This window comes from Patagioenas fasciata, chromosome 2, assembly GCF_037038585.1.
Source record: "Patagioenas fasciata isolate bPatFas1 chromosome 2, bPatFas1.hap1, whole genome shotgun sequence".
Taxonomy (NCBI): Eukaryota; Metazoa; Chordata; class Aves; order Columbiformes; family Columbidae; genus Patagioenas; species Patagioenas fasciata.
In genome coordinates this window covers 24,144,268-24,172,178 of record NC_092521.1, presented here as the reverse complement: position 1 = coordinate 24,172,178, position 27,911 = coordinate 24,144,268, and the positions used below count along the sequence as shown (strand labels likewise).

General features: G+C 37.2%; 1 protein-coding gene across 10 annotated transcripts in view; it reads left to right on the top strand.

Moving 5' to 3' along the window:
- Positions 1 to 27,911, top strand: part of VPS13B (vacuolar protein sorting 13 homolog B) — a 449,354-nt gene that overhangs the window by 80,307 nt on the left and 341,136 nt on the right. For all 10 annotated transcript variants that reach the window (XR_011737362.1, XM_065830344.2, XM_065830342.2 and 7 more), the window contains exon 17: positions 15,060 to 15,244. Coding sequence is in view for 9 of the 10 variants with exons in the window: in XM_065830344.2 (XP_065686416.1) it covers positions 15,060 to 15,244 (185 nt within the window). In the remaining variant the exon portion in view is untranslated. The remainder of the gene's footprint in view (positions 1 to 15,059; positions 15,245 to 27,911) is intronic.

The window sequence follows — 27,911 nt, the reverse complement described above, 5'->3', positions numbered from 1 at the left end:
AAGAATATAGATTCTGAATAGCCTGCCTTTCTTTTTCTGATATCCAGATTGATGGTGAAGTGTGCTGTCTGTATATTCTGAGCTACATATTGGTCCAGTTATGTGGTATTTTATTGCTTTTCTTTTCTTGAGCAGTCTTCTCTAAAACCCCTTTGTGTGACAAGTGTTCCAGTCTCTTATTTTCCTTTATCAGGTCTATGTGAAGGTTCTCTCTGCTTGTCTCCACCTGTGACAGCTTTTGAGACTCTTAAACACTGAAATAACATAATAAATGAGGATGATGTGATCTATCCTTGCCCCCTTTTTATTAATCTTCTTAATCCAGTAGTCTACTTTCAAGGGGTCCATTTGCTTATTATGTGTCTCCTCTTCCTCGTTTTGAGATCAGAGATGAGAGCAAAGCTGCTGCTTTGCTGTCTGTAAGAAGCACCAGCACAAGCTTGGCTCCTAACTGGTCATGTTAAATTTGAGTGTGAGTGAACCTTTTATGAGCTAGTTGAGCACTTGCTGGGTAGGTGAGTATCCTAGAGGATTTCATGGCCTGCATTTTAGTTGTTAAAGAGTAGAGATCAGTTAATTGATTGATCTTGAATTGTTACTCTATCAGAACAAATATCTGGAATAAAAACTTGTAAGTAGGTGTAGATAATTACTAATAAACAAACAAACAAAATCTTTGAGAGACTAAATGGATATGATTTTTGCAAAGATTCTTTTGAACTGTTCTCTGCAGATACCCTCTTAGGAAATAAATTTGAAATTAAACACAGGCAGTGTGCTAATATTGTCAAGCAGTTTCTGACTAGTAGAGATTCTTGACAACATAGGATTTGATTTGTGTTGGCATTGTGTGTCTTCCCATCAGTGCTTTTATTGAAGAGCGAATCATTAAACTTTTGTCAGCTTTTGTCAATGTAAAACTTGCTCTGCTGTTAAAGGAAGTCACGTGTATCATATGCTGGGTTCCTCAGCTGCCCAGAGATATGTCACTTGTTTAGCTTCTGAAAGCTGTGGATTACAGTGCTGACACAGTTATTTCATTAAATTGTGCCCTCACAGTACTGAAAGATCACTGCAGAAATCTAGATACAGAGATCCTCATGTGGAATATACGTGTGTATTTTTGGTAGGCTTTGTTTTTATGAACCCTTAAGAGCATTTATACAATATAGCCTTTCTCAGTATTTCATCACAGACTTAACTGTAAAGGTAAATATTTACTGTGTCTCTAGAATCTGTTACATTTACATTAGATTGGTACATTAGGTTGTACCTTCCTTCTGGCTAACTATTATACCATAATATTGAGAAACATTGCTGGCAACCTTAACATCAGCATTTTGTGATTTCTTAATTTACTTACTAGCTTTTGTTTGGACTTAGCGTGTAGTTGCCAGTGGTTGCTTTGCACACATAATTTGGTTTTTCTGGGTCGTCTTGAAATTCCTGTATGCATTTCATGGTATCTCAATGAATTGACCAGAGTGAGAGCAATTCATGCTGATCCCCAAGCGGTGCAGTAGCTGAAGATCTGACTTCTTGTGCAGTAAGAAGTTTTTAGCAAAGAAACTAGTTCCTGGTGACATGGCCTTTACTGACAAGGTACTACTGTGATGACAGTAGGAGATTTTAGGATTTGCTGCTTACTGAAGATCAGATTAAAAGTGTATAGTGAGGGATTGGGTGAACTATCTGTCTTTGTTACTTTTTTGCTTGAAACATCTTCGCAGAGCATGTTGAGTGGGATGACTGTTCTTAGAACTAGAAATCACAGTAGATTTGTGAGAGACTCATGGGATGCAGCCGTCAGGCAGTTCGGTGCGATTCTGCTTGTGAGAGGGGAGTGGATGCTGCTGGAAGGAAACACAGAGCCAGGTATCCACAGACTGTGAACATTAGATTGTAAATCTAGGATATTTTCCAATGAATTGACATTTGAGTCTTGATTCTGGCAGCCTGCTTTACCGACTAGTCGTAGTAAATCAAGAAAAATGTCAATTTAGATTGCATAGGGATTGTGTTTCACTTGGGCAGTCGAGGGGCATGCTTGGTTCCTGGGTCAGAAGCAGAAACAGGTTGAAAACATGTGAAACTAATTTTGTAGCATTCAGTTGTGACTATTAGTTATGTCGGTAATTGAATATAACTGCCAGATGAAAATTCGGGGTATCCTTCAAAACTGAAAAGATCTGCAATTGCGTGCCTGAACAGATGCCATCAGTGTATGGGACGGGAGAGGGTTTCAGCCCCGTCAGCATCATGTGAGTTAGCGCTAGCATGTGTGAAAACCTGTTTGAACTATTGAGATATGCCAGTGATATGGGCCATGCAAAACCAGACAGAAACAGTCATTCTCTTGGGTTTTGCAGAGTTGGTTGTGCAGAACTGCCTCAGATGTGAACAATCAGTGTAGGGAGTTTGCTGGACTGCTTTGGTGTTGTGAACTTCTCTGCTGTTGCCTACAAAATGCATCAAAGAGCATAATGCTAAATCAGGTGGTCTTTTTGCTGGTGTGTTTTTTTGTTTGGTTTGGTTTTGTTTTGTTTGTTTGGGTGTTTGTAGTTTTTTTGTGTGGGTGTTTTTCTTTTTTGTTTTTAATTTAGTGCAATTTTTTTTGCGTGTGGCTTTGTGAGCAACAAATCTGACACTTTCAGAAGTCTGGATTATTGTACATCTTTGAGGAGCAGGTGTGTCAATGTATCATAGCAAATTGTGAACAGTATTACTGAGTCACTTAATGTCTTATTAGGATGTTTTTTTCATTGGTAACATGGTTTAACATATCTTCATTATAAAAGTTAAAGTAAGCTATGCTTGTGTATAAGGCTGAACATGCTTAAGGAACTCCTGGGAAACACTTTCTAATCTGCAGTGATATTAACATGTCAAGCTTCAACATGAACATTTTGGGGCATGTTTCAACTCCACTGTTGTAGAAGGAGCTGTGGTTACCAAGAACAACCCACTCACTACCCAGGGGAGGAGTTTTACTTTCTGAGTACATGACTTGCAGCTTGATTAGAGTGACAACAAATTAACTTCAGTTGGGAACCTCTAGTTCAATTTTTTTTTTTTAAATCTAGTTCAGATCTAATGTTCCTGCTTCTCAGCAGATGTGGCAGTCAGTATTCAGCAAATCTGTTAAAAGTGCTCTTTTAATCAATGTAAATTGGAAGCAGTCGTATTTTTTTAGTTTTGTCCATGAGGAGGAAATTCAGCAGAGTTGACAGTAACGAGTGGTCAGTCATCTGTAGTTTTTCCACTGTAGTTATTTAGACTAATTAATTGTCAAGGCTCTTCAGTGAAAGTAAATTAAGCCTGTTAACTAATATCTGCCCAGGGAAAGTGATTGCACATGGTGAATACTTTATCCTGGTTGTTGTAACTGTTGCCATCAGTGCTTGCTGACATTTGTACTAGAAACAAGTAAAAGGTATTTGTTTCAAAATGTGTAGGATTTTCGGGGTTAAAGCTACATTTTGGTTTACTTGAGACTGGTGGAGAGTATGAAAGACTGACCATCTTAAAACTGAAGTGCTGTTATGAAGCATAAATACTGAAGAAAATTTGAATCCCTAATTTATATTGCTTTTGTATTAGATATATGTGGAAATTCTGTTTCTCCTAGTGTTACCACTGTCTGTGGGAAATGTCTATTTAGGATTTTCAGTTATATTCTCAGTTTGAGGCTTTACCCATGTAAACTTTGTCTGGAAATATCCGCTGGTGGCAATTCTTCACACACAGTGTTTGTCCTTTTATTTCTCCAGAATTTTGCCTGCGATTTGGTGACTCTCCCTTGCCCCCGCTTTTAAGTATATCTGTGAACCACAAAGAGAAACAGAGTCTCTGAGGGGGCATCCAGACTACCGAATAAAACACTCCAGAAATCTGTCCGTGGCCCTGAGGCCGTGTGGCCTCCTCTGGCTCAGTTAATATCCACATGACTACCTGTAGCTTCCCCTTCCACTCCCAACAGGAGAAAGAAGTAAAAACATAAAGCTAAGAAGAATATGGTCAGACTTCAGCCTGGGGAAAGCTTTTGGTATGCTTGGGCCCTTCAGCATTGGTTGAGCAACCCTGTGGCCCCAAATTGACAGGGAGCGAGCAAACAGGTGAACTGTGAGCAGCCACAAAGTGGTGTTGGAGCCTGTGTTTGGCCTTACTTTGTTGGCAAATTAAGGATGTGACCTGCTTGAAATGCACATCTTGAAACTGCAGGGTATGGAGGGCGACTGCAGTGGCATCCTGCTAGCCAGCCCCATTCAGATGGTGGTCATTACATAGGAGAGTACTTCAGTGTTACAATTGTTCTCTTACTTTTCACTTTTTTCTTTGCATCTTGCTTTTAAGAAAATGCCATTGGAGTTGATAGGATTGAAAGGACTGTTTTAAAAATCTGTAGTTGTTAAATATAGTAACTTGAAGAAAAATTCAGATTATCTTTCATGTATTAGGACTTCTAGTATAGTTCCCTGTAGAAGTATGTTTCTGAAATGGTATTATTCACTTTGTGTACCAAATACTCCTCTTTCACCGATGCCGTGTATTTAAAGGCTCTTGAATAAGTGATATGGGTATTGAACAAGCTTGATAGAATTGCTGATTTTTGCTTATCTTTTTATGGTTCCCTTCATTACACTTATGGAGCATTGTTATGTTATTGGACAAGCTGTAGCATTTCCTTTTTTGGCTCTGTAGAGCGTCACTCACAAGTGGTAAGGCTTAATTTCTACCTGGAATGAGATATTAGAAACTCTGTAGTCCTAAATGTTGCACCTTTTTCTTTTTTGTAAGCATGTTAATGTGACACTCATTTAAATCTGATAACCCTGATAAATGGTGACTGAAAACATTTTATTAAAAAAACCCCCTGCGTTTATCTTCACTCAGAGCAACAATTAAACCAGATATAAAGGCTTATATGCATATTCACCTGTTCAGCTGTCTGTAATACCTCAGCAGCTTTACTTTATCTGTGTTCATCTCTAGGTAGAAGAGTACACTGTCCTGGGTCCAGTGTCATTTGTTTGTGTTTTCCTCATGCTTCTTCCCTCTGGGACTTAGGTGTCCTTTTTTTTTTTCTCTTCTATGGGAATAGTCCTTCACATAGATCAGGATGTCTTTGCTTCTAGGCTGTTTGTGTACAGAGAAACATCCTCACCGTTTTTCCTCAAGCACTTTTATCCTAGTTGTTCATAGCTTTTATTACTTTTAAAAAAACTGTTTCTTTTGCAATGCCTTTACAAATAAATTGAAGTACTCTGTCAGCTGTACACACTGAAGAGCAGGTACTGTATTGAACACATGCTAATGTGTGGACCTCCATTGGGCCCCTATGGTCGGTTGGCATTATCTGAATTCCATTGGGCTTTCATCTCCTCAAGGACACGAGCTCCCAGTTTCTGAACAGGAATTGTTAGTATGACATGTTTTGGATGAGAATGTTAAAGGGCAACTTGATCAAAAAAGGAATAACAAAGAACTGAAGTCAGGCTTATGTGGAATGAGCCCCTTAAAGAGAAAACTTTGAGAATAAAATCTCTTTATCAGAACAGATTTGGAAATCAGTTATACATGTTGCAGGTGCTTCTGATATTGATGCAAGAAATGAAAAGGATTATGGTGGTTAGGACAACACAAGAACTGTGGATTCATTTTTCAATTAATCAGAATTTTTGTTCATTATAACTTTTTTTTTAAAAAGTACACATTTTTAATATAAATTAGTTTTCTTTGCTGATATTGAACTAGCGTTTTATTGGAGTTTAATGACTGATTCCAAAATGAACAATCAGATGGAAGGAAATATATTTGGTAAGCATGATAGTCAATAAATATGCATATACATGCAGAATGACAGAACCTAGAATCTGAATTTTGTGTTTTTAATTTTTTAAAGAAGGGAAAATGAAATTGTTATAATGCTGTAACTGACTTAAACTCTTGCTCTGAAAGTACATGTATTTGTTATACTACAACTTCTATTTTACATCCATCATGGATTTGGCTGTGTACTTATGTTACAGCAACAAAGTGTTTTTCTCACTTTGTGTTTTACTGACAGCATCTTTTCTTCAGTATGTGTGTACGTGATAACTTTGGTCTTGAAGACTCACTAGGTCTTGTGGGGTTTTTAAGTAATTAAATAGACATAATGAGACTGACATTGAATAGACCAATAACCAGTGAATAGACCAATAACACAAAAACCCTATATCCATAGGATCTGCTTCTAAGTTTGTATTATTCTTGAGGAAAAAAGTTCTGAAGTCAATGCCATAGTGCTTAAGATGGTACATTTAGATTTAACAGTAGTTATAGTGTTTGAAGTAAAAGTAGTATGCATTTGCTGAGATTTAATGTTTTCTTTAAATAGCTTCTGGTATCATGTCCTTACCACAGATAGGGCCCGTAAGCTGGGCTGTTTATGTAACTTTCAAACATGTTTGGTAATTTCCAAAATATTGTAAGAAATGGTAAGATAAGCAATAGTTAGAAATAGTGGAAGGAAGAGAGTTAGAAATTTAAAATCATTAGTAGAATGGAATAGACTAAGAAATGAAATATTTGCATATTTTGAAATAAATTTACTGGGACGTAATTAATTTGTATTTAAGATGCCAAATTTTGCAGCTCCGCTGGAAATTAGCAAGGTAATTTGACAGCAACTTAAAAATGAAATAGTGAGTGCAATTTTAAAAGAGCTTATTGGACAGAAATCTATATTAAAACTCCTTAATTGTGCTCCTAGCAATTAAACAAAAGTCTATCCTTCAAAATTATATTCTATATTCTCCAGTAATCTCTAGCAGAGGCCTGCAGTACTGGCTGCTGAGCTGCCCGTGTGGTTTTCCAGCAGGTGGGATGGTTTCCGTGCGGGCGGCTGCTCCTGCCTCTGCATCCAGGGGAGGATGCTGGGGGCAGTTGCCTGTTTTGGGGCTGGCACAGCATCGCTCTCGTGCCCCTGATGACACTAGGTTAAGTGTGGATGTCCTTGTCACACAGCAGCTGCCTGTGTGTCCCGTTCCTGTTTTGGGGACTGTGTTCAGCAAACTGTGTCAGTGCTGTTTTCTCCACTGAGCGCCAGCATGTTTCTGAGCCCTCTTGGCTTCCTGTTTTACCTGCTAATGGCAACCAAATGGCTCTGTGTGGCAGATTTAGAGGACTGATTTAATGGCTGTTGCTGCTGCTTCTGGGAGTGCGTGAAGGGGGAAGGAGGAGAGGAAAAAGGAGAGGGAGGGTAGAGGGAGAGGTTGCTTCTCTGGACAGTAATGCAGACTGCTCCGTGGAAGGCAGGTTCCCCAAACCCTGTTTACCCTTGTGGCTACTGAAATTGGATTACACTGCGGTATCCAAAGCAGTGATACTGGATTTACAAAAGCTACGAAAAAATGTAGCATGTTTTGTTCTTGTAAACATAGATCTTTGCTGTTAGGAGGTTTATGGCCACTAGCAACTTTCATTTGGTTACCTCTGGTTTTGGTGGTCTTGGTCATCTGCAGCTGTTTAGTTACAGCATTTCCAGGTTCCAGCTGATTTCCCCAACCCCTACAGAAATGGGAGGTAAATGATAATGTTTGCATTTATTTTGGCATTGCTGCTTTTCTGAGCAGGAGCTAGTTCTTCTGAAAATATACAAAACACAACTAAAATAGTAGATGTAAAAGTGCTCTGCTTCTGGTACAATTCTCTCCATACTACCTGCATCAAGCGAGTGGTCCCCTTCAGAAAGTCCTTGTTTCTTTTTGGGTGTTTTGATCTTTGTTCACTGTAATGTATAACATGGGTTTTCATGGTGTGTTGTGTTTTTTTTTTCCTCATGGCCTTTTTATATCCTTGGACACAGTGCAACCGAATGCCATATCCCTTCTCTTGTCCCCACTATTATCAACAATCATAGACATTAAAATTCCTAGATACAAGTAAAAAAAAAAATTACAGAAGAAAAATGTTTAAAGAATGTCCTGAACTGCCATTAATTGCATTCCATGAGGAGAGTTTCTTATCCCTTGTTTTCTGAGTTCCCATCACCCCCCACCCCATGGAGTTCTGAAGATACAGTTCTTCAAAGATGTAACTTTATGCACAAAGTACAATTGGTTGATGATGTGTGTAAAGCTACCCATATATAGTAAGGACATAAAGAAGACTGAGGGCTCATATTGTAATCTCAGAGCAGAGAATTTGGAAAATTTATTCTTTTTTATATTGGTCATATCACTTACAGTATTCTTTCTAAAGACAAGTAGCAACTGGTGGTTAGAAAAGGAGGCTTTTTTTTTAAAGGAAGAAATAGCAATTAGTGACTGACCTCCACTTGCAGTTTGATGGCAGTTCAGGCAGATCCCTGACATCTGTCCATTGATGAGCTTTTCCAAAGGCAGTGAGCTGAATTTTATCTAAACATCCCAAATATGTTTCTTTAGTACAGCTGTATGTTTAATATACTCCTGCATTACAGTTTCAGCAACCACCATATTTCACCATGTGTCCAAAAGTCTGAAAACCCAACCGCTTGTTGGGTTATCTGTAATTGGTATCAACGGATTTTTAGTTCAAATTTGTTGCATTTTGAGGCACATAGGCAATGACTTGACTGGAAGTGGAGACAATCTGCTTTCTTGCTGCCTTTCTTGAACTTCTAATCCGGTGGGTGGAAAGCCTCATCTGTCACTTAGTGCATCTGGATTCAAGCTGAGGGAAATTAAGACTTTCCTACCCTCACATTCCAGGTCTTTGTTTTTTCTTGCAGCCTTCAACATTTTCTCTTGGTGTCTCACAGCAGACAAAGTTACAATAACCATTCCACTGAGGGCACTGCTGCTTAATTCCTTGTTGCTTCACAAACCAGTTTTATTATTCACATGTAATGATCATAATTTTAAATTTAATGATCATAATTGCTAATGTTCAGATGTAACAAACCAAACTAAATGATTTTAGAAGTCTTTTTTCCTTCAATAAAAATTGAAAAAAGTTGCTGAATGTTGAAATTCCTTGTTTTCTCCCTTATAATGACTTGTGTGGTTAGCAGTGTTTCCTACAAATAAGTGGCAAAGGCAGCTGCTGAAAATTCACCTGTAGTAAGAGATAATAGATCAGGCAGCCTTTAGTGAAGCCTGTGGAAGAGCAGAAGAGGTTTTGAAGATACCGGTTTTTCAAATATTTTTGGAAGTAAGTGTTTCAAAGCAGGCTTCATTATTACTTTTTGATAATAATTAACTTGGTCATCTAGCTCAAATATCTGTACGTTGCTGTCTGAAGACTAAAAACTGTGGTAGCATATGCAGACATGTGGTATGACTTTTTTATTGTGAGCAGTAGTGACTTCAGTCTTGCATTTAAAAAAAAATCAAAATTCCAAGACCGTAGCGGTTAACTTCCTTTCCCTTTCTTCTTCTCCCTGCGCATTCCCTTCAGAGTTTTGATATTTGTCATTAAGTAGCTAGGCACTGTTGCCCCTACCCAATCATAGTTGCTTAAATGTTAAGAAAAAGGATCAAAATTGTCATTTTCTTTAAATTCATATGAAAGATCAGAGTAAGTAGAAATACGGATTTGTGGTAGATATGTAGATGAAGCCGTTGTTCATGTTGCCTGTAAAAGCAGGATACATTTTCTGTTTGCCTAAGAGGAAAGGTGTGCAAATGCTGACTGGAATAATTTAGGCATTTAAAGTGCGTTCAGGTTCGTCTAAGGCACATTTGCTGGGTTCTAGTAGCAGGTAACTGGTTTTGTTATTTTGGAAAAAATGAACTAATCGTATTTTACTGTACAGGATATGAGTAATAACAAAAATTAAATTTTTGGAAACATTTTGCAGGTTCCAGCTTTGCAGTTGGGGACTCTATATAAACCTCTGGAGCCAGCTGTTCACCGCTATATTCTTTCAATCACTCCGAGGTGTTGATTTTAAAAGAATGAGTTGCTGTTCCTGAAGTCTACAAACTGAAAATATTTCATAGCAGACCTGTGAACTTACATGGATTGGTTATCTTGGTGCCTATGCATGGTGTATAATAAGGACCAATTCATGTTTTCATTCAAAAACAGTGAGGAAAACTATTTTCTTTAATGGTACGCCAGATTTATCCAAATATTTCAGCAAGTCTGTATTACAGTTTGTCAGCAAACTGGGTACAACCAAAGTGTATTTAAAAATCATTTAATTAGGACAGATTCATTTTCACTCTATGCCACTACACAGCAAGACTTGCTTGTTCATATTTCCTTAAATTTATTCTGGAACTTGTCCAAGTTCAGCTTTAATGAGTAGCCTATCCTGCTAGTTACATTAGGATTTATTTTCCCCTGGGGAAGAGTGTTTGAATTGGTAGTTTTTTTAACCTGTTCAGTTAAATGAACATATGTTCAGAACTGCATCTTAACTCTTGAGTGTAAAGATTTGTGAAATAATTATTTCTATTGTTGTTATGGTTTTAAAGTGTAATTTAAATAGTGGGTTTAGACTCTGACTATGTGCCGTAACTGTTTTAATACGGTGATGAGTTTTGATATGAAGTCACATTCAGTTGCTGAACACAAATTTAATGATACAATATAGAAACACAAATCTGACTTGGTTTACTGAAAAAAATATTTGTACTTGTATTTTCACTTATTGCTTGAATATATCTCTTGGGTCATAAAACTTGGTTAAATATAGCTCAGTACCTTATTAATGATGGATTTTCTGTATTAACAGGTGCAGTTTGGTAGCAAACTTGTATTTTAAGTTCTTTTAAATGCATTATTTGTGTTTCAAAACTATTATAATAAATCCTGAATTATAAATGTACTTTCATCACTAGCCAGGTCTAGTTAAAATTTCCTTTAAGGAACATTTGCTGCACACATGGTACAATACTTCTCCCCGCCTTCATTTTTTTCTATTAAAAAAAAAGATTTATTTTCTTCAACTTCCCATTCCTTCGAAGTTATCCAAAAAGGACCAGTAGACTTTATTCCTATGGGATCGGTAAAGTACAATAAGCACAGAATTTGCATATTGTTAAAAAAACCTCATACGCTGTTATTACCCGTAAGGGACTATTTTATGTGAAACTTTTAAGTTTTAGATTTAGCATAGTTCGGTACAGTAGCTGTAATATGTATTAAATGAATGGTCAAACTTTTAGAGCAAAATCTTTTCTGCTGTCAGATTGTATGCTGTGATTGTCAAAGCTCTTCACAGCCAGCACCCCGCCAAAGTACCTGAATTTATTAATACAAATGTGCTATTGTGAGGTCATGTTCATCCTGAATTTTGCTGAAGAGGTTTTTCTACCCGTCTTTTGAAATATTCAGACACTTCTTTCTGAAATTTTTAGTTTTAATCCACCAAAATAGTAGGAATATAAAAAGAGAGGAAAGTAGAAAATATAAGTTTTCTGATAGGATAACTATAGGAAAAAAACAGAAGGGAAAATGGAAGAAAGGAGAAGTTTAATTACATTTCTACAGTGGGAGAAACAATAAAAGATTTCAAATCATGGCTTGAAAAAAAAACAAATACTAGAAAACATTCTGATTGATACGACCGTGCATTACATTTCTTTCCATGTAACTCCTGTGAAAGCTTTGCTAACATGCATATCTAGTTTTCCAACTTCAGTTCTACATAAAAGTTAATGGTTTGTGCTGTCTGTTTAATCTTGAGTTTAGTTTTTAAAAAAAATTTGTTGCGTATATAGTATTTTGTTTTACAGGGATGCATTTTCCTAAGTACAGAATCACCTTATATAGTCCTTTACTTATGCACACCTTTTCAGCTTAAGTTGATAAATGACAGTGACTCTAAGAAATTATAGGAAAGCAAGTTTGAATTCTAACTTGGGACCAGCATTAGAGAAGGCAAGAGTGTTGCAGACTCCACCTGTGGTTTTAATGGAATCTAGAGCTTTTTTTCTAGTCACTATGGATATATGTACATTTACACAGAGGAATGTTTGTGTGTCTGAGGAACTGGAACGGAAGATGTGTTTTATCTAATTGTGTCCACAAGTGAACTTCATGTGTCCTCTTGTGCGTGTTGTGTGGAAGGAATTGTCAGAATATGTCCCAGGCTGTTGGCTCCTTTCAGTTCTCTATCTCAATCCCAAGTGCTTTTCTTCAGTTTTTCTTAACAAGGCAGTGTATTTCCCTATTATGTCACTTAAGACTAGTATTATTTTCAGCTTTTACTTTCTATCTTCTTAAATTAATGATTTTCTAACTAGGTTATTTTTTGAAGTGTAGTCAAAAATGTTTCTTTAGATGGCTTTCTTGCACCAACAGATTTCAGATGAGTGGTTGCATTTTTTCTCAGACAGCCACATGTGATGTTCGTACTTTTTGGGGAAAGGACATCTTCAGGAAAGGCTTGTGACGTGTTGAGACTTCAAACTGGGAGACAGGAAGAGCTTCAGGAGTACTGTATGGGTATTTCTCATCCGTTTGACTGTGCTGCAGTTGGTGGAGCGGTGATCCCTGGCAGTGAGGCCAGTGTCTGGTCCGCTCCTAGAAAGATCTTTACCTGTCTGTCAGCACAGAAGGTGGGTAGGAGAAGCTTAGCTCCCCAAGCAGGACAAATGTAATTTTTCTTGTTCAGACTTGCTGTTTGGTGTCAGTGATTGCTATAAAGGCAAACAAACAAGGCTAATACAAGTTCTCTTCTGAAAAGACTTCTAATGAATTTTGATTCTTCTAGCAACAGAAGCTGTATCAATCCAAAATATGGTAGTTGCAAACTTCAAAGACTGACTGTTTCATTCAAACAGTAGACTGCTTTTATTTTTATAATTCTGAAGGAAATTCCTACTAACAGGCACGAAGACACCAGGCTAAGTTCTCTGATATAATCGTGAAATATTTTTCCTTCATTCATGATTTTTCTGCAAATGGCATTTGAAGCTGGCAGCACAGCTGTGTCATTAGCTGCAAATGACTTGCAACTCATAGGTAGTCTTGTTACTTGTTTCCTCCCCCTTCTTCTCAACATTTTTGAGACAGGTAGTCCTGATTCCATGCTTTATGATGTTGAAAAACCTTGGTCTGAAGAATACAGATTACTATTACAGAAGGCTACAATGGCTGTTTTTGTTTGTTCTCTGTCCTCCATCTGTATTTATATCCATTTTCTGGGAGTCTTTCATGAGTATCTTCTTTCATAGGAATCAGTTTTTCTTTTATTTTCTTGTTTTTATTTTTAGTGAGAAGTGATGGAATTGGCTTTTGTGGATGGGCTTTTTCTATGAAACTTTGATCTGTGGTGTAGACATCCACAACTGAGATAATTATTGTAATCTTCTTTTATAGGCAGTGGGCAGAAATAGTGACCTGCAGAAGCAGTTTGTTTAATCCTTAGATCTAGAATGAATGGATTTCTGTTACATATATGATTGCTGTTTTCTTTCCTTTTACTTTAAAATGGTCTATACAACCATCTTAGATATGGATGTATGTTTATACTCTTGGTATCTAACACTTCACGAGATTAATTCTTGTTCCAGAGAAAATGGTTTCCAGATAGCTGTTTCCTGGTATTGACAAGAAACTGAGGGAGGAGATCTGTTTGTGACTTAAGATGAATGCTTGAGTGTGCAAGCCCAAATTCCAAGTGATGACATTACCTTTTGCTATACTGCCCTGTCAGGATGGTAGTTAACACGTGTCTTCTGCTGCTCAGAATGCTTCTTTCCAAACCACGTTTCACGTGTCACACAGGCCTAATCTGCAGTTTATTGGCCTAAAGTGTTAGCAGCAGAATGTTTTGCTATTCTGCTTCTTCATGTTGATGATAATGGATCTGAGAACTGATCATGGGCTTTTTTCTTCACAGTTTTCTTGGTGAAGGGCCACTGCCACAATCAGGTGCAGAATATGAAAGGAGGTCTACTTATTATTGCCAGAATTTTGTGTAATTTCATGCTGCTACAGGTTTTAGAGTTTGAGCATCAGGAATGGCCATTTTCTGAATTCATGAAGCCTCCTGCAGAACTGCTACTGCTGGTGGGATGTCACCTCTGTTAGGTCAGATGCATATGTTTTCTTGTGGAGCCCGATGGAGATGAAGTGTATTGGGAGTGCTTGGGGCAGTTCCTTGGAAGGTTTTGATTTTGCTGATCTAAAGAGCCATTCATTGTCTACCAGGTGATGTCTTTACATTTTCAGTTCCTCAAACATTTTGGTAAAGGATTTTTTTTTTCCTGGGCTAACAGACTGTGTGAGCAGCTTTCCCTTTTTTGATGGTCTGATTCCCAATGGAACTTTTACCTGGTAGTGTTAATTTTCATGTGGCTTTAGGCTTCTCCCTAAACTCCTCTAATGGAGGAGATTCTCTGGAATGAGTATGAGCCAATCTCTGCATCAGTGATTATATTTTGGCCACAGTAGAGAAAATAATGCGAACTAGCATAAAAAGTACATCTCAGTGATGCAGCAGGAGGTGATGAGAGCAAGAATAGTGATGTAAATATGCTCCAAAATGAGAATATTAAAGAATCATAGCAGTTTTTGTTGAATGTAGCTAATCGATGTGTTGCCTACTCTCAGGTAATAGTGTATATATGTAGGAAGAAAAAGTTATGTGCTGACTTTTCTGTAGTTGTGGTGGAGCCTTGTTGTTGATAGTGGACTACATTGCCACAGAAGAATATTATTTCCAAACAGAATACCCTTCATCTTGCACTACCCTCCTAATGCCTGTCCCCACCTCTTCCTCCTCCACAATTATAAGGTAAAAGGCATTGAAAAATATTAGAGTCACTTAACGAGCTCTGTGTCAGCTCTTTGTATTTGGTTGTATGGACATTGTCTGTATGTTTCTTCTTTATCAGTGGACATATCTCATTTAGTGATTCACTGTAAGCTTTTAAATAAAATCAGAAAATTGAATTTTTGAACAGATTTCAGCGTAATTAGGATCAGCTCTTGCAAGAAGAAATTTAACAGGCTTACAGCTCCAGCCTTATAAGCTGACTGCTTATAGTCTGGTATTCTGTGACAAAGTTTTTAACTTGTTTTTATGCAGCAAAGTAACAATTTTCCTATTTTTTTTCTCTCAATATTTTAAACAGGACCAAGCGAGCTCATGTCCCTTTAACAGAATGCATATTTGAGCTTCCTAATTTGACAGTTCAAGCAACTAGAGCTCAAACCCTTCTGCTTCAAACGATTTATCAGAGCTGGTGTCATCCTGTTGGAAATGTCAGTTCGGTGGTGGTAAATGAAGCTTTACTCAATGAGGTTTTCCAAACTTCAGGTAAATATGTGATGGTTTTGGTTAAGTATTTATTACGGTACAGAGCACTGCTAGTGAATGTGCACACAACTATATCCTTTAAATCCAGGTTTTTACTTACAGTAGTTAACAGACAGAATGTTTTTTGTGTGTATATGGGTATTTATAGCTTATGCTTAAAATCCAGGATGTAAGCTAAGCCACCCAGCTTCACTCCTTGGCACCAGTTTCTGGATGCATTTAATTTTCCCATGCAGGACAATTTTTCCATGCTTCCCTCATCTGAAACATCCACCCTTGCTGCCTTATATGGTGCAATGTTGTTAATTTAAGATCATTCAGAGGTGAAGCTGTTGGAGGAAATAAAAAAATCTGGAGTATTAAGAGCTTTATTAATCAATGGCATGCATTTTTAAAGGGCTGCAGATGTTTCTCATCCAGTTTCATAAATATAGGTTACTTAACTGTTGTGAAATTGCTGAAGATATGCATGTCTCAGTGATGATGATATAAATAATGAAGTTGGGTACTTCTCATCCTTTTGCAAAACACCCATGGATTTGGGGAATAAATGAAGGATTTTGGCCAGTTTACAGAGGAGACCATAGTCTTCAAGTGCATAAAGGTCATCCAGAAGAAGACATTTTTTTTGTTTAATGTTTCTATGCAGGCTAGAATAATTTAGACCCACTATTGTTTAGACTCACTATTGTTTATCTGTTGTGAATAAACACATAACAAGAATAATTGATATCTTTCGGAATGTCCATCATTACCAGTCTTACAGAATGTGTCAGGAGAATGATCCAGACGTAGTAAGTAGTGACTTGAGGCAGAATGGTAGACTGGACTACGACTGGAACTCTTTATCAGTCCTGTTTTTCTTAGTCATATTTTCTTTTTTCAGTCCTGTTGTATGTTTGTGTGGGGTTTTGTGTTTTGTTTATTTGTTGTTTTGTTGTTTGTGAGGTTTGTTTTTGTTTTGTTTTCCGCAATTTAAATCTGTGATCTAATGGTGCAAAAGAACTGTTGTATTTTCAGGTGTATAACCCTTGCAATAACTGTTTCAAATGCTTAGTTTTTCTTTCTCTCCTCCAAAGTCACTGGTTCTCTTCATTCCTTGATTCTGTGGGGGTCACCTATGGATGAGATCCTGAGGTTTTATTTTCAAGAACTGGTGCTTCTGAAGGTAGCAGGTTTATAATGCACGCCTCAAAGAAATGGGGGAAAAAAACAGTCATTTGGTCATTTCGGATGGTCTTAGGGCTTGCAGAGTTCCAAAGTGAACCATTCCATCTTTTAACGTGTTTCAGTCCTTCATTTCAATGAACTGTGATACAACTGTGCTAACAATGTATCTGCAGAACAGAAATCTGGAGCACACATTTTAAGTACTTACAATAAAGTAAATGAACAGTATAGTACACTTGTTTTGATCTTCTCTTGTTCGTGGCTTAACGCTTGACCTGGTAAATTTTATACTTCTGTAGTTGTACTTCGTATTAACCAGATAAGGCAGCTTTGAGTTCAAGGCTGTGAAATGGTTGCTGTCTGCCCTTTGGCCCTAGTTCTTGGCTTGGTTGATTCTGTAAGTGTGCTACCTTTTGTTGGAATACCAGTATCATGCTGTCTTGCAAATCATCCTTGTATGTAGTGTCACCTTCCATATACTTTAACAGTGACATCTATGTGTGTAAACTTCTGATAAAACATTTTTTTTGTGAAGTAACTATGAGGATAATGTAGTCAATAAGGAACTCTTCAGCAACCAAGGCACATTGCTTACTCACTGAGACTCTATTACTAACATTCAGCTTAGTTCCTCCCACATAAATCTTCCTTGGGAGTCCATGATTCGGGTTCCCGCCTGCCCTGGTGGGCCCCTGTGCTCCTCCGCTCTTGTGCCAGTCGGCCTGTGATGGGCCCAGCAGTAGCCCAGTAGGGTATTATTTGGGCTCCCTCTCCAGCTCTTCTCTTTCTGAGAATCTCTTTTGGGTATACAGATGAGCTTTTATTGTATAATGTAACATCTCATGGAAATAGCAGCTGTTTTGTCAATCGTATGGTGTTTTCCATCTGACCACAGCTCACTTTTAGATAGGCACAGAAGTAGTACAGAAGTACCTCAAAAAACAGCATTCAATCCTTGTGGTGGTGTGGATTGTTTCTTTGATCCATTTTATACAAATAATGCAAATATAAACACATTTGCTTTATTTTCTTTTATAGCTCTTTCCCTTCATTTCTTAGCTTTTTCTGATTTGGTTTCTATGAAATTGTAGTACTCTTGCAGAAAGAATTAACAATACAGTTAGAGATCTCCTTATCTTCACTCTCTTCTGTTTCCTAGGGGTTCTCTTTCTTGAAATTCATTGCTATCATTCTGCTGTTACAAGAATCATAAGCTGCGTGTTTCGTGAGCATTGCTGCCTGAGGTATCTTCTACCTTCCAACTTCTAAAGGCCATCTTTCTAACTAATTAGAAGTATAGCGGGACAAGCAACTATCTCGCTATCTAGATTCTTATCGGCCTGTTAAAAACAAATAAAAAACCCCTTCCCAGAAATTATTCTCAAAAAAAAAAAAAAAGGAAGGGCTTAGGTAGTTTCTTTGTGTTTTTAATCGTCTGCTGTTACCCTGAGATTTCCAGCAAATCTGCCTGCCTGCCTGCAGTCTTGATCACTGGATTTTGCTCATTCTTTGTACATGGTACACCACCATGCTTTTTTTCCTGTCCTACAGAAATGTTCTAGTTGTGTGTTACCCTTCAAAATCTGTTCTGTTAATTTTGAAAACATACTTCAAATTTTTCATCTATCGCATACTGCTTGCACATAGCCAGTCTCAAATGTTTGCCATTTGTTTAGATAGCCTACTCAAGGGTGTCAAACTCATTTTCACTGGGGACCACATCAGCTTTGCCTTCAACTATGTTTAAACAGTCCTACAATTACCTTGAGCCCTTTGAAGGCAACCGTGAGACTGATATGGTCCCCGGTGAAAATGAGTTTGAAACCCCTGGCCTACATCTTTGTCAGCTGCCTATATCTGTATTACCACTTTTGATGCGGTGATTGAAGAGTGTTGTTGGGCCAAAGCAGTTGTTGCTGAGCTCCTTCTGTCTTTATTGAGGCTTTGTGCCAGTTGCTTTTTGTGAGTGAGTGATGTGCCTCCGTAATATATTGATTTAGTATTACTTGAACTCAAAAGTGATACCGCAAGCTTTTGTATCCTCTTGGCATAGATCTTTTTGTAGCAGGAATTATGGTCCCTGGTTATGTGCTTTTTCCGACACAGCCATCTTTTTCAGTTTTAAAATTGCATCACTGAAACTGTGATTACACTATGGGTTAAGACATGCTGCAGGGAAAGAAGAACAGGTGTATTAGGAGAAAAAAGAAAGAAAAAGTTTCAAGGAAGGCAAAAGGTACAAAGAGGATCAGCTATTAAAAAAAGAGAGAGGGATGTGGGGGAAGACAAAGCAAGGAGAAGCAGGTAGAAAGAGTTGAAGAGCAGTGGAAGTTAAGAAAGCCAAAATTTAATAGGAAGACAAGTACAGATACATGAATTACAGGAGGAGGAGAGACCTTCAGAGAAGGGCCTGTGACTGTTGGTCTTTGCCGTGCTGTGGAGAGCCTCCCAGGGGATGGAGGCCTCTTTGGGAACCTGTCTGCTGGGCAGCTGCTGAAAAACTTGCCCTGGGTGTAGTTTACAACAGGAGCTCTGCACTGTGTCTCACCACAAAATACAATCCATGGCTAGTATCTGGAATTCCATTCTGCTGTTTCATCTGGAGCAGAAATGTTTTTCTGCTCCAAAACTTCCTTTAGAACCAATATAGGCTGAAGGCTGTGTAGGGATTCAGAATGAATTCTCAGGCTCTTTCCTGTACACATTCTTTTTGGGAATAGATTAATGGAATACCAGGAATGGAAAATTGCTTGAAGATTAACATTGTTATATCCCCCACCTGCCTTCTACCCACTGCTCTCCAAAAAGCTTTTTCTATGAGGAGAAAACACTTCCCTCAAGTATTTCATGGTTTGTTGGTTATTAGACTTGTTCTCTTCATTGGCTAGGCCAAGAATTTCTCTTTTGATTAACTTGTCCAAAAGCAAGCTGTCTGTAAAAATAAGTCTTTAAGTCTCAAAGGCAAGTTGTGTATGTTTAGTTTCTGTCAGAATTTAAGAATGAGGTGCCTGTGCTACTTAAAATTTGTATTTCTCATACATGTTAGTAGGGTCTGGTATCTTAAAACGGCCAATAAAAAGATTTCTAGATTGCTGGACTAGCTGATTGAGCTCAGAACTTTGGGAGGACATGTAAAAAGAGTGTTTCAGGGAGCATATGTGTTTTTTACACTAGATATTTATTGTAAATATGTTTAAATATTATGCCTTCCTTGAGACGAGTTCATTCTACTCAGAGCACATTTATAATCATGACTGATTTGGAATTTAAAGATATAGGTATTGGTTTAACAGTTTTATTTGAAAGCACTTAACTCCCTTCATTGCAGACACACTCTAGCATTTCTATAACCCATAGTTTGAAATGCCAGCTTGGCAAAGGTTCTTTTCAAATATCAGCTGGTATTTTTAGGGTTTAGAGAAGTCAAGACAATTTAAAAAATGAGATCAATATAAACAATGAAACTTATTACTTGAATAAGCTTCAACATTTAAAAGTATGGGAAAGATTCATACTGCCTAAAATAAGAGTTGTGACAGAACAAAAAGAATAGAAAATTTAAAATAGTAGATTGGAATACAAAGTGACAAAATGCAAAACAAGAAATGGATAAATAAAACATCTGTAAACAATTGTTTGCTCTTTTTCATGGGTCAAGAAAAAGGCATTATCAAAAAAAGAACAAAAGCAGTGTTGAACCCACAGAGCTCATTGGAAATTTGTCTTTTGGTTTTATTTTATAATCCCCTTGGTATACAAGCACAACAGTATGTAACATGTTGGTTAAATAACTTGTTCATTCTTATACTTGTGCATGCCTGTGAAACATCCTGATTTTTGCATTTCATCTACTATAAATGTGGAAACGAACATTAATCTGAAATGCATCATGCTCTCTACATTTTTTGCAAGTGGATATATTGATGTTAATAAAAGTATTTTACAATTATTATTATAGAAAATTTTTAATAAAAAATAAGTGTACAAAATTCCAAAATTTTAGAAAAAGAGTGCCACTTAATATATTTCAAAGGTTGAGCATAATTTAATCCTATGGAGTAATTTTACAGTCTGTTTTTTCATTATTTGTTAGTAGGTACCTGAAATACTCAGTTTCTAACCGTTTCAGCCTGCCAAGAAAACATATACACAGTCACACATGGCTTTAGTTTACTCTGGAAAACTGGAACTTGCTACCACTTTTTCCTTGTCCCATTCAGGTAGTTCATTATTTTGTTGACAGTTCGGTTCCATTAATCTGGTATTTTTGGGAAAATTGCTTGCAGACCTTACATTTCTCTATTGAAGGTGATCAAATAGGCATTTGAATCCCTCATGTAAATGATGTCTTAAAGTTAAAATAAAATCTACTTTCCAGAAAGTAACTGTAAAACTATTTTATGCAAGATTTCATGTGGGATACCTTAATGGTTGAATAATAAATTTTACCTCATAAAAATGAAATTCAATAATACAGTAGCTTTCTCAGCGCAGTAGCATCTGGTTGAATCTCATGAGAGCCAATATTTTCCAACTCATTAGGATCATGTCGTTCTGTATGTCGTCAACATTGACTTAGCCAAGCTACCTTTACTTACATAACCACCAAACTATTAAATAGGTCTCTTGTGGAGTGAAGTCAAATATTCCTCTTATTTTGCTTTTGCCTTGGAAGAAGAGAAGAAAATGTACATACTGTAACATTTAAACATCTGGTCTAAACCACATCAGGGTAACACTGAGGAAAGTAACAGGATTCAGTATTCTTCCCAGGTGTACATATAAAAAGGGTTGTGGAGCTGCTGCGTAGTTCTTTTAACCACTTAGGAAAAAGACTGAAATAAGTGACTTGCCTTTCTAATACCCCCATTTTTAAAACTATTTTTTTCCTCTTACCTGCTCCCCTGCCACCAAACCCCAAAACACAAAACCCAGCAAAAGCCCAACATTTTGAAGTCTAGTGGTGATGCAGGTTGTTCAGCTCTAATCTCTTCCTTGGAACATATTTGCATTTAATCTGTCTGTTCCACATACCATGGCCAGTTTCGCATTCATCTAGAGGAGTATGAATTACACATTCTGTTTAAAATCCAAGGGTAAGAGTGTATTCTCTTAAGTAATTGCTGGGGAGTGGCAGGACACAGCTGTATGAAACTTGCACAGTATAAACAGTGATGGGTGATTGTACCCACATGTATCCTCATCCTTCATGTAGGCTTCTCAATGCAATGTGTAAATAGTATTTTTATACATTGTCCATTTCTGTGGAAGTCTGGTAGATTAGCAAGTCTAATTTCAGATGGAAACAGTGTGGATAAGAAACCTAAGGAAGATTTGTTCTTTGTCTTGATTATTTGAGCTTAATATAGTAATGTATATTATTTTATTTCCTCTTTTGGTTGACATTTTCAGGGATATTCTTAAGTGGTGAACTGACTCCTACTGGACATGGGATAGGTGGAGCATTTTATCATTTAATAGGTAATCCGTAGGGTTTAGCTCTGCCTGAAGCAGCGATTCTGTAGTGGCCTGGAAGGAGGAATTAACATGTAAACCAGTAATTATAGTTGCCTTTTTATTTTTTCTGGTCTAATTAATATACACTAATAAACATTGAAATTGAAAAATACAGCATTCTGATGAAAGAACGGTGGTAGGCATACTCAAAGCATTCATACAATCTTAACTTTGGTTTGTAACATTGTGCCAAAGAATCTAATGTGTTTAAAAATCCACTTGAGACTTTTAAAATGTCTGTTGTGGTGAATGTGTACGTAGTGTCAACAGCAAAGCCAAGGAGAAAAATAAAAGCTAAAAATATCAATAGGTTGTGAAAGGAATGCACACATACGTGGAATCTGTGGCTATACATACGTGGAATCTGTGGCTATACATACGTGTATATAAGCTTCTTAAGTTGAATTGTGTTTCAGAATTGCAGGAGAGCTCAGTTCAATGTGGATGTTGAAATTAACAGTGAACTCTTGTTGGATATGTTGGTGGGCTACTGAAAACAAGACACCTAAGCTTAGAGCTATAAATAGTGCCCTTCCTCCAGAGTCTGTAGTTTATTTGCACAAATAGCAATGGAAGCTGTGACTGAGAGCACCTGTTTTGTTTGCTCAGCTGTTAGCTTTGTGTTATTTCTTGTTCTATTAAGAAAGGTGTGTTTGGACAGCAGGGAGGTGGGCTGCCTTTTTGCCTTGTTCTAGCTGCCATGCACTGCATTAGGTGAAAAACTCTCCAGAGAGGCTGAGGTGGTGGCTTCTTTTCTAAGAGCAATAGAGCATGTTGAGACTAAGCTTCTGGAATTCAGTGCTATGGGAAGAACATAAGTCATGAATCTGCTACATAATACAAACTGGAAAATTTCGGAGAAAGAGCTCCAAGCAGACACAAAAGAAAGATTCAGAGGTAAATGAAGGAAAGATTTCTTTCTTTTTTTTGAGGACCCAGAGAAGTTGTTCATTTGGAATGAACTAGGAAGCCACTAGTGGTTGTTGATGTAAGAATAAAGCATGAATGAGAAGGTAATGGTTGTTTTTCGGAGCCTGTGTTTTGAGAAAAGGGTGCGCGTGGAAGTCCTGCAACAGAGGTATTGACCCCAGTCATGTTACCATTTGATGAACAGTGCTTTTCAGAAGAGCAAAAGGAAACTATTCTTTGCCCCTGGCAAAAAATAGTAGAGTTGTCAGAAAACTGAAGTTGGAAGAGTCTGCAAGAAGTTTCTGGTCCAATCTTCTGCTACAGGATCAGACCAAGTTCCTTTGGTCTTTATCCAGTCAGGCCTAGAAAATCTCCAAGTGTAAGAACACTCTGCCCCTGTCTGCAACTTGCACCACTGTTCTCACAGTGAGGAAGCTTTTCCTCCTCTCCAGGCAGAACCTTTCAATATGTGACCATTGTCTTTCATCCTCCCCTGTGCATGGCTGTGAAAAGCCTACCTACACCTTCATCACAACCTTCGCGTATGTACTGGAAGGCTTCTTGTAAGTCAGGTGTATTACTGCTGTTTCTCACATTTCTAAACGTTAAAGTAAAATAATAACTGAGGAGTCCTAGCTAGTGCTGAAACTCCGTGATGGTGCCTCTGCATTCTGTTTCCTGTTCCAGTTCTCATGCCAAGTAGATTTAACCTGAGCTTTGATGCTATCAGTACATACAGACTCAGCCACACTGTTGTCAGACTAATAAGCATATTAGTGTATGACACGGAATACCTCCAGCTCAAGTCATCAGTCTGTGGTAGTTTGACAGTTGTAGAAATTTTAGAAGTCACTATCTGTCCTTTTCTCTTTTGGATTAGAGTGTCTTACTTTGTAGAATATTAGATCAGTTTATATAGTGAGATATTCTGAGAGGGAAATGAAAGTGCATACAGGTGATAGAATACAAACACATGATCAATAGTTTATGTCTACCAAATGTATAATCTGTTCTGTTTATAGTTTCATGTGACCCCTTTAATCTTAAAATATAAACAAATGTATTGTAGGCTGCTAAAACTGCCTGTTAGAGGGTTTTGTTCACCAGTTTCCTTTCTCAGTCTTCAGTAGTTACAATTTAAAAATCTTAAATGCGTGCTATCTCGTTCTGTAGTGCTGTTTTGAAATGCCACTGGAGCAAACATAAAACAAGCACCCCCCCACCCCCCCGTAAACAGATAATAGTAGATTCTTAACTTAATTTGTAAAACTGAAGTATAGTATTTTGTTACACACAGTCTTCCCCTTTCTAATGGTTCCATACTGTTAAGGTGAATATCCTGTATGTTTATTAAAATAATATGTCAGCCATTAAATTTCAGCATCCAGTTGCAGTTTAGTGTAAGATTCCATTTCTGTACCATTCATTGTTCCCTAATACAACCATATTTTCCATTTTTTCACTGTTTATATAGCAAAATATTAAATATTTTATATGGACATGGTTGAAAAATGTGTGGGGATCTTCCCCCACGTTTGTCAACTGCAGGTGCCAAGAATTGTAAGCACTAAAAAAGAGTAAAAGGATAGTGACTAAATTAGGTATTGAACCCTTCTCAAAATTACTGTAGATCCAGAAGAAAATATTCCAGGTGACTTTTCCCAAGCACATTGTCATTTAGAGATGTTACACTCTCACTGAAGATTTTTTTTCATTGGAAAATCCTAACCCACTGTCTTCAGATTTATGCATGTGAAAATGAAAAAGGTAATGAGCAAAGATTGTATTGTATCACTGCGATGCGTTTCACTTGGTCTGAGTGAAATAGTTTGTTCAGCTTATAATGCTGTGCAGGGCAGTAGTTTTGTTTGAATAACAACATGGAATTTTTTTTGCCGTTGTAGGGTTAAATTTAATAAAAATGCTTTGTGATCCTGAATCAACTTGGATCACTTCCAAAGAAAATGGAATGTCTTATAGCGTATCTCCCTCCTTGTAATTCAGAATGAGAAATTCTGCAGTTTGAAAAGTAGGAGGCTAATTAGATATTTTGATCTTGATTAGGCAAGAAATATCAGCAAGGAAATTTTGAGTGGAATAGATTATTAGGGAATGTGAATGGAATGAAATCAAAAAATAGTAAGTACAGAATAGAGGAAGTTCCCATGAGGAACTTGTTGTAATAAAAACGTTCGCTGTAGTAATAATCTTTACTTCAGAAAAAAACCCCTGAAGTCATAATTAGAAGTAGACAGATTTAAGAAGTAGTACCTTTATAAGCTATAAAACATAGAAGCATGTTTTCTGTTTGCAAACATGTAATGAAGGCTGCTCTTGAGTACTGAGTGTAGTACATAATGTGTATAGTCTTGGTCAAATAAAAGTTGAGCTAAATTGAAATCATGTGAAAGATTCCAAGTATTGGACTGCTACTTAAAACTTGTTTTAACGATGCCTATAGTACTAGTAGTTTACAAAATACTGCTGTGCTCTAGAATTAGTTTTATGTAATGAACTCTAATGAATGACATGGAAAATTACTCTCCGTTTGTAGGGTCATTTTTATTCTTGTGAAAAGATAAGATGATAAATACCAGTGATATTCTTGCCATAAAAAATACTGGAGTATTACATACTGCAATAGCAATTGTTAGTCTGCTGCCCCACATGAGTTATTGTTATATTAAATCAAGCTTTTGAAAAAGCTACATACCATACATTGTGATTATTTTAAACCTGGAGATGATGGACCCAAATCCTAGCTTGTTATTGCATGGATATTCAAGAAAAAGATAATATTCTCCAGGAACAGATCGTGTGGGAAAGTTGTTAAGCTGTATGAGGGTTGATAACTGTGACCCTTGCAGTAGAGAATGGTTTTCCTATGTGTCTAGTTCTCCTCGAAGTCATAAAGTTAAAGCAAGGTACGTGTAATAAGGTAATGGTAAGGACAGAAAGTGTATATTTGCTGGAAAGTGCTGACTACAATTACAGCAGTGCTTTGACCATGCATTGTGTAGGTGAGTACTGTGCCTCTAGAGTTGGGCAGCGCTTTTGAAGAAAAATTCTACCAGTGGTAGAAGTACATAGTGAGATAAAAAGGTAGTAACAATAAGGCAGACAAAGTTAGAGAAATGTTAGATTCTCGGGGAAGTATACTAAGCAAGACATTTTTAAAATTAACATTTTACAGTTTTGATTTTGCTTTTGGAGGAGAATTGCTGAGGAATAAATGGAGAAAGGGAGGTGTTCTGCTGGTCTTATTTAATGATGTCTAGTGAATGTCCCTTCTGTTTGTGTGAAGCATAATAGGAAAATCAGATGTCATTGCTTAGATCTTGCTTTGAAGTGTTGTACTATTGTAGGAAAGTATTCCTTACTTCGCGGAATTGTTGTTGCGGATTTTTGTTTTCTGTGCGATACAGTAATAAAAAACTTGGATTCTAAGGAGATGTCGGAGTTCTTTGTATAACCACAGCTCCTGAATTTTGGGAGCTTTGTCTTAGGTCAAGTAAGAACTCCTACATCTGCTTGACATCCTCCAAAATCTACTTTGGAACAAGGGCTGCTGTTGATTCAGAAAAAGTGATCAGAGCTATTGCCAGAAACACCTTTTGTTTAGTTGGAGATCATTTAAGTAAGCGTAGTCCCCAGTCTGAGCTGAGTTTCTTTCTGTTATGATTACATCATAAGGCTGGTATGGATACAGATCAAACCAAGTGTGTGTATTACTTTTTCTTATTTTTTTTCTTTCCTTTTTCGCCCTTTTGTTTGCTCCCCTCCGGCTTTTATTTTTTTCTTTCTTTTGTTTTGAGGTTAACATGGTAAAACCAGATATTACATCTTATGCTGTTTTCTCCTACATTTACACGCTGGCTTTGTTAATGCATCTCTTCAGTTGTATTTAGAAATGTTTTAAATCTTGACTGATGCAAATGTTTTTTTTTTTAAGTATTTTAGTAATTTTTCAAATTTTCCAATTTAAGACGTTGACACTTTTTTTTTTTCTCAAGCTGCTCTTGGAAGAAGAAAAGCTTCATTGCTCTAAGTGGTCTGATCTTGCTAAGAAACTAGTTATTTAGTTATTTTTTCATGTGAGTTGCCACCTTAGTGGGAGTATATTATAGCCTGGCTCTACTTGTTTTCTGAGAGAAGTGAACACTGGATGATTCGGAGGAAGATGTAAGAATCCCACCATTATAGAAGCTGTTGATATATCCTCTACAGATGCTCTGAGTTCCCTTTTTATGTTTGTTCTCTTGTTTTTAGCTGGCTTGTGTGACATACCACAGCTGGATATAACAATTTTGTTATGTCAACTACCTTGTATTAGCATTTTCCATTCTTCTATATGTAATGTCAGATTTCTCATGTAACCAAGCCATCTTAAACTGAATATTTTAATATCTGGAATTAGAAATATTTCTGAAGAAAAGCAATAATAAATAAAAATACTCATAAACTAGTCACATGCTTTACTATAAGCTGACCAAGTGAAGCTTCTGTGCTGACGGTCCAACCTTACAATTTTAGGTAGTCCAGGAGTCCTTGATATTTCCATTTTCATCTATCTTCTAGGAGGTTTTTCTTATATTTTTACAGTTTTCTGAAAGGAATTGTTTCCTGAAAAATCCCTTCTCTGGCATCTTTCTATCACCCGATGTAGTGTGAGCTCAGTGGATTGTGCTCGGAAGCTATCTGGTGTCTTTTGGTGTCAGTTTAGATAGTGAAAATACATCCTCCAAATGTGTTTGTACCCCACTGTTTGACAACTAGGTCCATTTTGGCTGTCAAAGGCCTGGTTAAATTCTGTTGTTCCCCTTTAACGTATATACCAACATGTCATTTCAGAAACGCAGACCCCAATTAAATTTTGAGATGCAGAATTATACTCTTATTCTGAGTACCTTCAGATTTGTTACCACTGTCAAGAAATAGCCATCCATCTGCAGCGAGTGCCAGCAAAAGGAGGACTTAAATAAGAGCCTGGATTAGTTGTGTGCTTGATAAAAAAAGAAGGCTTCAAACTTTTACACTTCCAAAGGACGACTAGACTTAGGAATAAAATAGG